We start from the raw sequence: 14226 nt of genomic DNA, 5'->3' as shown, positions 1-14226 counted from the left end.
TTCCAAGTGTATATATGTTGATGAATATTTTACGTTTGGATATTAAATGAATGAAATGTCTAATTAATTAAAATTAATATGTGTGAATTCTCTATTAGTTACAGCATATTTAATCAGATGGAGTTTTTTTAAAGCTCTTAAGAGGTTAAGAGGTTCGTAACGCTTCAGAATCTCCGATTCCTGTTTAAGAACACAATAATAATTAAAAGTTAAGGTTTTTAGAGATTATAATTTAAATTTTTTTATATTACCTTATAAAATCTTCATTTACCATCTATTCTTCATAAAATAAAATTAAAAACTCTACCTTATTTTCTAAAACTTTACTTCTATGAAACTCTTTTTTCTTTATCCTTAACTTTCATTTTTGTCAAATATAGTGAGTGTACAGACTGTATAAATGGGAACGTATAGTTGAAGAATTTTCAGGATTTTATACATCTAGAATTTCAGTTTGATTGAAATGGATTCATGCCTCAAAAACTGCAAAAGACTGTCTTTAATTAGTCTTGGATTTCCTCTTGTACTGGCAAGTCAGAAAGGGTACTATGTTTCCACTGATGATACCAACTGTGTGATGATCTGAGTGAGCAATTATCCAATTAACTATTGATATTTTCCTTATTTGTACAGGAAGTTCATCTGAATCTTGCTCTATCACTGTTGCATGATGAATGCATGACACAACCTTTTATTCCTAAGGTTATATTAATTAGTTAATTAGTGGATTCTGATTTGGAACTGTCTTCCATTTTTGGTTCTGATAATTGGTTGTTTTTCTTTTTCCCTTTCTCCTATTAGTTTAAGTTTAAACCAGAGCATGGTCCAATAAGTCACAAGACATATAATGGTAAAAAATGTATAATTAATTTCACATTTATGTGATGGATTATAGTTTAGGCAAAAGAAATTTCAGGCTCTAAGACTGGATCACAGAGCTATTTCCCTTTCTTATAAATCTCCTTATTACAAAAAATAAAACTGAAATTAAAATAGTGTTAAATTGCTGAAGAACTCAAGAACTTTAACTAACTAACTAAATGACATAAAAGGAAGTGGGTTTCATCAAAGAAGTCGAGATCTGAAATTTTGCTGGAAGAAGAGATAATTTTTTAGCTCAATCTTTAAGAGAAATGATAAAAGAAAAAAGAAAAAAGAAAAAAGAAAAAAAGAGCTTAAAAGTAGTTCCTGAGCCATTTATGACATTAGCGTATGCAGCTGAACACATGAGTGATGCAGACAAAGAATGGTGCGGCTGGCTGCTTCAATCTTTCCCATAATCTTAAAGTACTCATGTTTCACTGTCCGCATATTTGGCAGCCTTTGCGTTTTGCCATTGAAAAGATGTTAAAAAGGATCATCAATCTTTTGAACATTGAACCTTACAGCTTAGCTTGGCTTATGTCCAATTCTTTTAATTTATTTTACTTTATGCTTTGTAGCTTTTGATTTGCTGTAATGGCTGCTGTCTAAGTTATCTTGTTGATGTTTTTATTATTTTTTAATAAATAACTAAAAAGAGAATATGATGTCACTGCTAATAGTCCTTCAATTTAATTGAGATATTCGAGTAGTCGCTATCTAAAACTGGTAATTTTTGACACGATTCGATTAAATAATACAACAGTTAAACTGATTTAGATTTAAAATAAATATATTGGGGCTAATCATTTATGATATAAAATATAACCTGCATAATCCGCGAATAATACGAATAAATTTGTTTATTCAAATGAATTAATAAATTAACAGATAATACATGGTATATATCAAAATACCTTTAAACATATTTATTTTCTCTTTATATAATTATATAAGTAATTTTTATTATTTATAAAGATTCAATAATTATTATTATTTAAAGTCATTTTATAATTTAAAAATATATTTGAGTTTGATATTTTAATAAAATTAATTAAACGGCTAGTATTCAAATTTACGATTTATATACTATACATAAATTTTTATATAACAAGATTAGACATAATACGATACAAATCGTGAACACTAATCCTATCCGAATCTTTTTATCCATCAACTCTATTGAAAAAAAGAAAAGAAAATATATAGCTGTGATCATTTTTGTTTGATTCTTTTTCCTTTCCTTAACGGTCTGAGTGGGATACTGGGTGTATATGGAAGACCTGATATGCCTCAAAACCGTGTGGGCCTTAAATTTCAAGGAATGCGAAAGAGTTTCCTTCTATTTTCTTTGTTTCTGATGATGATGATATGAGAATTGGAAAAAAAGAGTATTATATAGTGATGGAGAAGTGAAAGCTCCTAGAAACACTGACAACTTGCAGTCACTTTGGTATTATACATCTTTGTATGACTTGTCATTCCCTTAAATTTTCTTTCTTTTAGTTATGCTTCCATTAGGGTTCTTAGTCAATTGGGTACTTCCATAAATTAAATTATTGCCCTTCAAGTCCTATTCATATTAATTCGGTTTGCAACTTAGGTTATGCATTAAATCTTGATCAGTTTTCAAGAATTCAAGGTTTTCTTTTTGGTCAGAGTCTCTTGTTCATCAACATACACATGGCACATTTTTTGCAAATCTCTAGAAGCTTTCTTTCTTGCCCTTCTCTTTGAAGACCATTATTATGACTTGAATGACTATTTTTCTATTTTGATTCGTATATTGAAATATCAAAGTTTGTTTTACATATTATGTCGACTAATTTGTTTTTAATAAATAAATAAATAATTGAACTAACATCAAAATTTAAATAGAAAAAGGATAAATCTATTTATTATTTAAAATATCTTTAAAATTATATATATATATATATATATATAGTTTACTAGATTTTTCTTACAAAAATATAGTTTCTAAAATTCAATAAAAAAACATAAATTATTTTTTTAGAAATAATACTTCTCCAATCTCAATGTCGAACAAGGCTTTAAACTACAAATTCTGTCTCCCACTCATTTTGGCAGGAAAGTTTAACCCTAACCATAGACATTGGGTGAGCATTAATGAAGAGGCTGCAAAATCTACTTTACATAATAATGAAAACATATTATGAAAGATCATAAATAAGTATGACCGGATGTTCAAAGTACACATGCCGTATCACTAAGTGCACTTAAAGATTGTAATAATGACCACTGTTCATCTGATTATGACATTTTCTTTGGTTGGGAGGAGGACGAGATTTTCTTTTCTTTTTTTCCACTGTAAAAACACCCTTTTGTAGGACCCTTTCAGATCATAAATTCAATACAAACATTGATTACCTTCTGTTTTTCCAGTATAAATTAACAGAAGAGTTACATAATTTATAAACGTGTCAATCTGTTCTGTTTATCATCATTGCTGAAAGGACAAAATCTTCAATCACCACTTCAATGGAAAATATTGTTTATTTTGTTCGGCTATAATCAATATTTAAAAAGTTTTAGGTTTTATTTTAATTTATTATTATTATCTAACAAGTGATTTCATCACTGTGCTATATTTTAATTAACACTGCTATATGTGGGATTTTTATATTTTGTAAATATAGAAATTACTTAATCACAAAATATCACATAAGTTATAAAAACCTTTTGATCAGGAAACGAACTGAAGAAAGAATAAGAATCGGCTTTGCCATTAAGAGAATGGCTTTGTTTGTTAAAGCTTTTAGTTAGAGGAAATAGCTTTAGACACTTTAATTTTCACATTCTTCTGTTTGTGATAGTTCTAAGACATCCTTCGGCTATCAAATATTTTATTTAATCCCTTGATCTAAAAATGATCTAATTTAGTACTTATTGAATCTAAATATTATATTCAAAGCAATACTCTCTAGGGTCTTAATTATCTAAACAAGATTAAGTGTAAATCTATCTCTCAAGAGACTACAAAAATCACCAAAGTACATGAAAAATATCATATAATTCTGATAAATTTTATTTAATCTTCATTAAATGCGTTAGAATTAATCCGCCACTCTTGGCAAATTTTACAAGGCCAAAGTGAACTAACTGTTGGATAATAAAAAATTAGTCATGCCGTTGGGGCAATTTGAATCACGAAAGAAGGAAAAGAAACAACCACAATCTATGCTAATAGTTGTGAGATTGATTTAGGATGCAGCAACAATGTTCTTGATCAGAGAACGAAAAGTAGCACTAGCGGTGATGTTAGATCTCGGTTAGAGATTGACGACGACGATGAATTTGGTGTAATAGTTAGTGATCAATCGGAGAAGAATGAGAAAGTAAAAAATAGAAATAATTTCAGAGATATGTTAAAAGTAAATAGAAATGTGAATAGTGTGTAGGAAATAATATGAAGAAAATATGGTTACCACTTAGAGTTCTAGTCGCAATGTAAACACAAAATCACTCATGTCACTATTAGTGATACTAAATATTAAAATTTAAGTATCAAATTGATATAAATTGAAAATCAAATGCTAAGATTAAAATAAAGTGCAAAATTGAATCACCAATTAGGCAATTAATCTCCTTGTATGAAGTTAAACATGTCCTTTAAAAATATCTCTTTTATAATGGTAGATATTTGAAAAAGTCGGGCTAATCAAAGGCCTTCATTCAACCGACAATACAGAAGAAGAATGAAACGAGGTGAGAAGTCTCGGGGCAGAAAAAAGAGTCGAGTCGATCAGGGTCGACAACCGAGAGAAGGAAAACGAAATCAAGATTTGGTCAAAAAAAGCAACATGAATACCATGACCGATCACCATTGATAGAGAAGTCTTTCTAAATTATTTCGTGTCAGCAGAACTTTCAAGCATCCGAAATACGTTGGGGTTGCAAATGATATAGTGTTAGACTTTAATCATTAAAATAAAAACTAAACTTACTTAATATATATATACACACACACATGGATTCTAAACAAAGGATTAATTAGTTAAACTAGTATCTTTTCACCGAAGACAATAACATGAGCTACTATCTACTTACACTCATCATAAGTTAAATAAACTCTAACTAATACCCACAGATAGATTCAAAATTGCTCCAGTTCTTACAAACTAGGCAACTAAACTGTTGGTGGATTTATCTGTGTCTACACATTATGGACACAGTAGAGTACTAATTAAACTTGAAGTGGTATAATTTGAAAGAGGCGTGGGGGAAAACGAGAGCCGACAGCATATATATTGCAGTGGATATATTACTTTTGGGCAGGAATTGGAGGGACACATAATATGTTTAGACTTTCACACTACTCGATCTTCAATCGTTTTCCATTAATATGAACCCTTTATATATATATATAACAATAATAATTTCATGATATAATGGAGTAAAAGTACGTACTATATAGTAAACCATAAAGCAGAAGATGAGCAGGTTTCCACTTTGTTTTTTTGGTTCTGGTAACTAAGGTCCACACGCAAAAGACTATTCAGACATAGAAGAGAATATATATATATATATCTTGCAATTTGGTTCCAATAACTATTGCCACCCACAAAGCCAATGCTTAGATTTTTCTATGAGGTAGAAAAATTTGGTCATTCTTGATTACAACTTTAAGTATACTTTGTTGTTTTAATTATAATTAATTAATTACGTGGGATTTATCTTTAATTATAATTAGGAAAAAGAATGGAGGTCTTACTGGGTAATTACTGAGCTAGACTGCTACATTATATCTTAGTTTAATATGTGTGCAAAATTCTCATGGAATAATGATCATTTAGGGATATTAGTATAAGAGGTCATAATCAGCACTTGCATCTTAAGACTTGTTAACTCACTTTTCTTCCCTCATGTGCACAACGAGCTGACTACTTCCCACCAAACCTCTTGTCCACCTTTATCTCTCTCTACATATATAATTAAGGATGAAGTATGAATTTAGTTAAAAATATTTAATTTAAATTCTTTAGTAAATAATTTTTGAATTTGTGTAAAATGTCAAATATACTCGATTTAAAATTTCAGTAAATGACCTCTTGAATTTATATCTAAATGTTAAATACATTCAATTTAATTTTTTTAAAATAAAATAATATTAGATTTTTAGAATTTAATTGAATTATAAAAATTAAAAAAAATCTTATCTCATTAATTCACTAATATAATATCTAGTGATGCGTTATAAAAGACGGTGTTTAGTAAGATTTAAAATTTGGGGGTTTTTAATGAAATAAATATTATTTTTAATTTATATAAAATTAAGATCTAAAATTTTAAAGTTATTTTAATTTTTTTTAAAAGTTTAAATTGGATGTATTTGAACCTTTGGACATAAGTTCATGAGGCTATTTGATGAAAATTTTAAGCTTAATATATTTAATTTTTGGACATAAATTCAGAAAGCTATTTGCTGAAAAATATAAATTGAATGTATTTGATCCTGACACAAAAATTTATAGGACAAATTGACCCTTTGTCGATGTAATTAATCACTTTTATGATTATATAAAAAAGGATAAAACTGATTATTAGTTTTTAAATTTTAAATTTTATTTTATTGAATTTTAAAGTTCTAATTATTTTTTAGGTTAAGAAATTTTTACAATATATTTACGAAAATTTTGATTTTTTTTTAAGGGCTTAATAAATAAGAAAAAAATAAAAAAGGTAAATAAAATAAAACTCAAAAGTTTAAGGACTTAAAACTATATTTTTACCTTAATATATGCTATTGACTTTTCCACTACAAATTGCAGTATCAATTTCTATGCTTAATTCAAGAGTTAATTGTTTAAGCGGAATTCATATTTAAATGTTTATTCAGTAATCTTAATAGTTTAATTTTTAATCTAGACTAATAAATATTTATTTTTTTAACTTTTTAAATATATTCAAAACTGGATTTAATATAATAAGTACTTGAATTTTATATTCTAAATCTATGCATATAGTAAATATTTACGTATTGAATAGAACTATATGTTATAAAGTACTTAAATAAATTAAAAAAATAAGAACAAATTGAAATATCTATTATATTATATCAAAAGTTCAAATATTAAAATAATCAAAATTTTAAGTGTTGAAATATACATTTCGCCCTAACATTAATTATAAAAGTTAATATTCCATCAAGGCATGCCTTTATATGAATTTACATGCATACGTATACATGTAGGTAGATATATATATGAGGGAAATAAATAAAATGGGCATATATATATATGTATGTATACAGAAATGGGTCGTTCTCAATAAATGGCGAGGTCAATAGGTGTTAGTTAGGGGAGTAGATACATAGCATTATCTTGGGTCGGAGGTGGCAGCAAAGCAGCAAGCCCCCATTACTAATGTGAGAAACCGTTCACAACTGATTTTTACCCACTTGACATTTTTTGCGATATTGCCTCCCATCAACCAAAAGATAATTACACCTTCTTCAATTTTTAGGAATTGGGGAAGAAGAAGAGCAAAGAAAAATAGAATCTTAGCCTAAATTAAGATAATTCAGTAGCATTGAGGCTTATTGATAGAACAATTAATCGAGTCAATGTCTACTAAAATAGACATTTCAATGTAGTAAATTAAAATGATTTGATATATTAATTTTTATAATGGAAGCGTTAATTCATTTTCTTTGTTTTTGTAAAAGTAATTCTTAAAACTTTAGAGAATGATATGAAATAAAAATTAAATTTGAAAAAGTACCTTTCTAATTTTCATCCTAAAAAGCAGATTATATTTTAAATTTTTATAATAGAATATAATTATTTTATTAATTGAAATATTTTTATTTTTATTCATTATATTTATACTCATTTACATCCTTAATTGATCTCTCTTTTCATTATATTTTAGTATATTCTATCGAAATAATTTTATTATGGTTCCATTTCAAGTAAAATGACTTTGTTAGTAGAATCTAGTTTTTGTATTAATAAATAAAATATTTATTAAAAACCATTAAAAAATTAAAAAATAAAATAAAATATTTTTATTTTCAGATATGTAAAGTAAAAGAATATTATTGAATTATATATACTTAAAAATAAAAATTACTAAATTAGCCAAAAAAAATCTTGAAAGATAAATTAAATAATCAAATAACAAACCAAATTATATTAAAAGATTTTAATTTGGTTTGATTTATAATTTTTAATATGTCTAGTTTCTTTTAGTTTTATAAGATACTCTTAATTATTTAAATTTATATAAATCTTACGAATAAAATAAATAAAAAAATTAAAGAGTGTCCACCTTTATTTAGTGAATGATTTATCTTAGCTAGAAAGTTTAAAGAGATTACAAAATTATTTTTTTATATTTTTAATATATTTATATTTATATTTATATTAAAAAATTAATAATTTAAATATTTAATTACATAATTATGAATATTTGTAATAAAAAAGTGGTTACTACTATAATTTATGAATGACTTTAATGTTTGTTTTATTGAATTTTTAGGCATCAGTTATGTCCAGGAAAGTTGGAGAGATAATAGGTCGAGACATTGGCATTTTTCTCATTAGATATCTATTAACTAGGAAAGTTAGGCAGTAGGTAGGAAATTTTGTAGACAAAAACAAAAATCACACGGATACATTTTTCTATTCTTTTGTGGAGAAATTTATATGTTTATCAATCATTTTTCTTATTCAATTTGTTTCATTAGAAATTTATTTTCCAAAAAAAATAAAATAAAAAAAAAAACCAAATTATAACTTGTTATTATTTCTTTTACAGTACCTTCAACAGTAATTTTTTTTATACCAGAAATATAATTTTTTTCTTTTATTAATAATAAACAGGTTATTATAATAATATTTAGATTATATTGAATTTTTATCATTATGCCTATGAATAGATTTCTTTGCATGAATAGAACTTTATTTTTGTAATTCTTTACAACTATAAGTAGGTGTTACAATCAATGGGATGAAACACACAAAAATATAAACACATACATACACACATATATATATACAGAAAAATTACTTTCCTTTCTCTATTTATTTACTTTGTCCTTAATTTTTATTTTACAATATTTTTTATTCTTCTTCTTATTCTTTATTTCACAATACGTTATTAGCAAGATTGCTTAAAATAAAATTCAAGATAGAATTACTTTTTTTCTTTTTATATTTAAAAAATAAAATAAACTTATTATCCAACAGTGCTATACGAAGATAATGCTGCTTGTATTATCCAACTTAAAGGATGATATATTAAAAGAGATGGAACCAATTACATTTTTCCAAAGTTTTTTTTCACACGTGAACTTCAAAAGTAAGGAGTTTTAGATGTTCATCAAATTCGATCTATTGATAATCTGATAGATTTATTTACAAAAATGCTTCCTACAACAACATTTGAAAAGTTAGTGAATAAAATTAGCATGTGCCGAGTAAAAGATCTTTGTTAGAAGTTATGTTTTCATGAGAAGAGATATTGATGCATTGTACTTTTTTTTCTTAGCTTAGGTTTTGTCCCATTGGATTTTCCTAGTAAGGTTTTTAACGAGGCAGTGTGATGGTGCAAACTTCTAAATGAATAATGTACTCTTTTTCCTACACTAAAATTTTTCTCCATAAGATTTTTCTTAGTAAGATTTTAGTAAGGCATATTTATTATAATAAATATTCAAGAGGGAGTGTTATAATAATATTTGGATTATATTGGATATCTATCGTTATGCTATGAATATATATATTTTTTTGTATAAATAAAACTCTATCTTTGTAACCCTTTACACTTATAAATAGGTGTTACAATAAATGAAATAAAACATACAAAAATATAAACACATACATATACAAAAAAATTACTTTTCCTTGTCTCTGTATATACTTTATTCTTAATTTTTATTTTACAATACTCTTTATTCTTCTATTTATTCTTTATTTTACAGCACCCGCCATGCACGATTCTACACCGTTTCTTAATAAACCCAATACTAAGACTGTATTACTAATCTTTTGTTGTTAATTAGATAGATAGTAAAACTCCTCATACACGCAAACAAATAAATTCACATAACATATCAAGTTCATTTTCTTGTTTTTATTTCCAAAAGAAAGGAGAAAAGAAGAAACATTTCAAGTCTTAAGCAATAGTGCAGTCAAGGAAAAAAAAAGTACTATGAAATTGTGAAATACAATAGTCATAATATATTATATAATAATTAAGGTAAATCGCAATTTAAAACTCTTGAATTTTTTCAGTTTTATTTTATTGAATATATTTAATTTTTATTGTATTTCACTAAGCTTTTATATTTTTATTTTTATTTTGATTAAGAATATAATAATTTTTAGTGAAAGAAAAGGTGTAAAATAATTAAAAATCTTATGAAATGTGTATAAAAAAAAATTCTTAATTCAAACAAAAATAAATATATAAAAACTCAATAAAATAAAACAAAAATTTTAGAGATTCAATATAATGAAATTAACAAATTCAGAAATTTAATAATAAATATACCAATACTTAATATTCAATCTATGTATAATAATATAAAAATCTAGTCCTTATCAATAAGGCAGTTTAGTAGTTTTAATCATAAGAATCTAAATAACATCTAAATTTTGAATTTTCTTTTATTTATAAATGAAATATTAATTAAAACTTATCACCACCATTATGCACAGGGAGGGATAAGCGACCGTTACCTTATTATATAGCTACCGTCTAATAAAAATAATAAAAAAGAAAAAGAAAAAAGGGATTTACCATATGTTTTCTTGTCAAACCGCTAGACCTTTCCTACCATAAAATCCAAACAGATACAAACCTAACGAACTAAATTAGAAGGAAAAGAGAAAAACGGAAGAAAGAAAACGCGCGCCAGCAGCCACGCAACTAATATATTATAAATAAATAAATAAAAAAGGAAAATAGGAAATTCAACGGATGACGTAGCATTCAATAGAAGATGACGAAACACAGACCTCTGCTTTCTCTCTATATATACCTTCCATTTCTTGACTCTTTAAACCCCACCTCCACTCTCCCTCCTTCTCTCTCCTTCTTTCTTGAGTTAATTATTTCTTTTTGTTCTTAAATTTTCTTGTCTTGGACTATGGATTGCAGTGAAGCAATTGCTACCATTTCTGCTAATTCGTCTTCTCCTTCTCTTTCTAATTCTCCTACTTCTTCATCTTCTCCACCTTTGACTCCAGCCCCAGTAATTCTTAGCCCTTGTGCTGCTTGTAAAATATTGCGGCGACGGTGTGCTGATAAATGCGTCTTGGCGCCCTATTTTCCTCCTACCGAACCTGCTAAATTCACCATTGCTCATCGCGTTTTCGGTGCTAGCAATATCATTAAGTTCTTGCAGGTACGTACTCTTACCATTCGCATCATCTTTGTTACTCCTTAATATATAGTCATTATAGCATCTTAAACGAGTTATTGTTGAACTGGATTTAAATAGGGTTATATCACTAGAGTGAGTGGCCTGCATTATCCAAAAATAGGTATCAATCTTATTTGTGTTCCAAGTTTACAAAAGTAAACCTGCTAACACAGAGATATCTCGAGTCCGAACCCTTCTACTTGAAATCTAAATATTTGGACTAACTTGAGAAGAGTGACAAAAAAAAAAAAAAAAATCAAAACAGAGAAAAAAATTGGTACCCGATTTTCCTTTTGGTTTAAAGACACGGGTAGTGGAAAATTGGTTCAAAAAAGTCTGAAGGGCAGGTCAGGTTCCTGCCGTGGATAACAGGGTTAACCAAAAAGAAAATGACATTTCTAAAAATTAAATGTGTAAAGGGTTTAGCAGGGTTTTGCTCATATAGATCTCACCGCTTTTAAATTAGAAAGTCTGTCTAAATTGTGGACACACACCAAAATATACAGAATTTTCCTGAGAGAGCCTCAAAGTTTGAAAGAAAGGAAAAGAAAAGAAAAGAAAAACAAAACAGAAAATGAGGTGTCTATAGTGACTATACAGTAAAAATACAAACTTTTCTATAGTTTAAAGTAGGATTTTGGTTATGTTGACTTCTAGTATCCTTCATTTTCAAAGATTAATAACCCTAAGTGTCACTATCTATTCGGTATTTTTATATTTTCTAAATTAGATTGGTTCTAGAGTCATTTCTAAAACTTTAAGTTTCCATTTCAAACTCTAATAAGGATAGAGCGAATTAGTCAAAAATAATATTCTATACTAATCACTTAACTTTTGCTTTAGTATTCAGCGAAATTTTATTAATGAAAGAGCGATCAAAAATTTCAGGAACTACCAGAGTCACAAAGGGCTGATGCAGTGAGCAGCATGGTCTATGAAGCAAGTGCAAGAATCAGAGACCCAGTTTATGGCTGTGCAGGAGCAATTTGCCAGCTTCAGAAACAAGTTAATGAGCTACAAGCACAATTAGCAAAAGCACAAGCTGAAGTAGTCAATATGCAATGCCAGCAAGCTAATCTTATGGCCTTAATTTACATGGAAATGGCACAATCTCCTCAGCAATCATCAGAACAATCCATCGACGACTTCATCACCACTCCTCAAAGCTACCAGAGCAACCCCTGCTTCCTTGACGAGAGCAATTTAGGGACGATGTGGGAGCCTCTCTGGACATAATTTAATGATAAAATCACAGCTTAATTAGTAATTAGCAGTATCCTTAAAGGATAAAAAAAAAAAGAAATTAATGTTCCAATGAAGTTCTCCTAACCCTAAGGCAAGAAGATGGGAAGGAGAAGTCTAAGGTCATTAATTTTCTTTATTTTAATAAATTCTTAATTAACTTAATTATAATTGGATTATAGGTAATTAATAGTGTGTAATGAATCTGGGAGGGAAAAATTAAAAAATTTATGTAAGCTCTAAGATCTAATCTCTTTGTAAAAGCTGAGACAAAGCAGATTGGCCTTCTTTCTTTCTTTTTTTTTTTTTTTTTCTTTATCTTTTTCCTTCCATGTAATCTTTAATTTTATAAATTACTTAGGTAAAAAGAGATGCCTTTATTCTCAGTCTATTTGTACTGATTTACTAAATCTTAATTGAATAACTTTATGGTCACCTACTATCATTACTACTTAACATTGATATTTCAAAGAAATCCTTGTCAAAATAATCTTTTGACCATCTCTTGATTAATTATGCTTTAATATGATGACTTGGATAACTTTAAAGTTCTTCATCCAATCTTCAATATTATTAATCCATCGCTTAATAGTTGGATTAAGAGATAATTTTTCCTTTTTCTTTATTGAGTTTCAGTGGCTCCTCATCAAGTAACTAAGTTGCTAGAATTTTCTATTTCATTAACTCCACATATTCATAAAGAATTTTTGTTTGTCTTTTTTGGTAAAAGGGAAATTAGGGTTTTCCATTAAAGTGGATAACATCAAGTATAATGAAAAGTAGCAGGCAGTTGGGGGCTTTTGCTTTTACATAGAACATGGAAAATAATTATACAGTTAATCATATTGATTAAGATTTAGAATTGATCACTTAAATTAGTTAAATTGATGTAATTAGATTTATGAATGTTCGTAGTGTGGACTAGTTTGAACACCGGTTTGACCATTATAATTAAAGGCGTCAAGTATTCTGTATCAACTCCTCCACGGCAAATCTTTTTTCTTTTTTTTTTCTTTTTTACCCTAAAAAGAATCCCATAAATGGAGACATGAACGAGTGATGGGCTTCTCTCTACCAATACTAAAAAAGGCATATTCATACATTACCAGTTTCTCCGCCACCACCCACCCGACATTAATACAGAGCTTTGAGAATTGAATTCATAAGGCATGCACATCTTTTGACCAGAAGACCAAACAAGGGAAAATATCCCATCTTTGTTTTTTTTTTTTTAAATAATAAATTCTTATGAATGTTAATGAAAGGTGACAAAAACAACTCAAATTCCAGACCTTCCCAATTCTTACATCAGATTAATCTATAATAAACTTAATACTTTTTTTAAACTATCATTTTATTATTATTTTTATAAATATTTAATCAATAAAGAAGCTCGAATCCGATATTTTACTCATTATTAAAAAGTATTAAAAAGGAGAAATTAAATTACTACCAAAATGAAGTTCCCATCAAATTCTTTGGCACACAATTTCTTCCTTAGCTCCAGACAATGTGGATTTGCAACGAATTTGGCCTTTTGTTCCCTGTTAAATGTCACAAGTCCGTGGTTATATTTTACTCTTCTTTCTCCTTTTGTTTTGCACGTAAAATGACAAAACAATTGCAATGTTTTTTCATTTTCCGGGCGTAACAAGAAAACAAAAAATTGTTGTTTTATTTCTAAACATAAGAATAAACTTGCAGACAGGAATTCTAGAAATGAGATACTGAAA

At 27.5% G+C, this 14226-nt stretch overlaps 1 protein-coding gene across 1 annotated transcript; it reads left to right on the top strand.

Moving 5' to 3' along the window:
* Positions 1-10386: 10386 nt before the first annotated feature.
* LOC8285998 (LOB domain-containing protein 1) lies at positions 10387-12928 on the top strand. The gene is made up of 2 exons (XM_002526294.4): positions 10387-11233; positions 12140-12928. Exons 1-2 carry the CDS (start codon positions 10976-10978, stop codon positions 12485-12487), a joined length of 606 nt encoding a protein of 201 aa, XP_002526340.1. The 5' UTR covers positions 10387-10975; the 3' UTR covers positions 12488-12928.
* Positions 12929-14226: the final 1298 nt, after the last annotated feature.

This window comes from Ricinus communis, chromosome 8, assembly GCF_019578655.1.
Source record: "Ricinus communis isolate WT05 ecotype wild-type chromosome 8, ASM1957865v1, whole genome shotgun sequence".
Lineage (NCBI taxonomy): Eukaryota > Viridiplantae > Streptophyta > Magnoliopsida > Malpighiales > Euphorbiaceae > Ricinus > Ricinus communis.
This window is presented reverse-complemented; position numbering and strand designations above follow the sequence as displayed.

Excerpts from the sequence above, each read along its gene's own strand:
- LOC8285998 (XM_002526294.4), top strand. The coding sequence starts at position 10,976 with ATGGATTGCAGTGAAGCAATTGCTACCATTTCTGCTAATTCGTCTTCT. Across the intron at positions 11,234-12,139 it reads ATATCATTAAGTTCTTGCAG|GAACTACCAGAGTCACAAAG; the intron begins GTACGTACTCTT and ends CAAAAATTTCAG.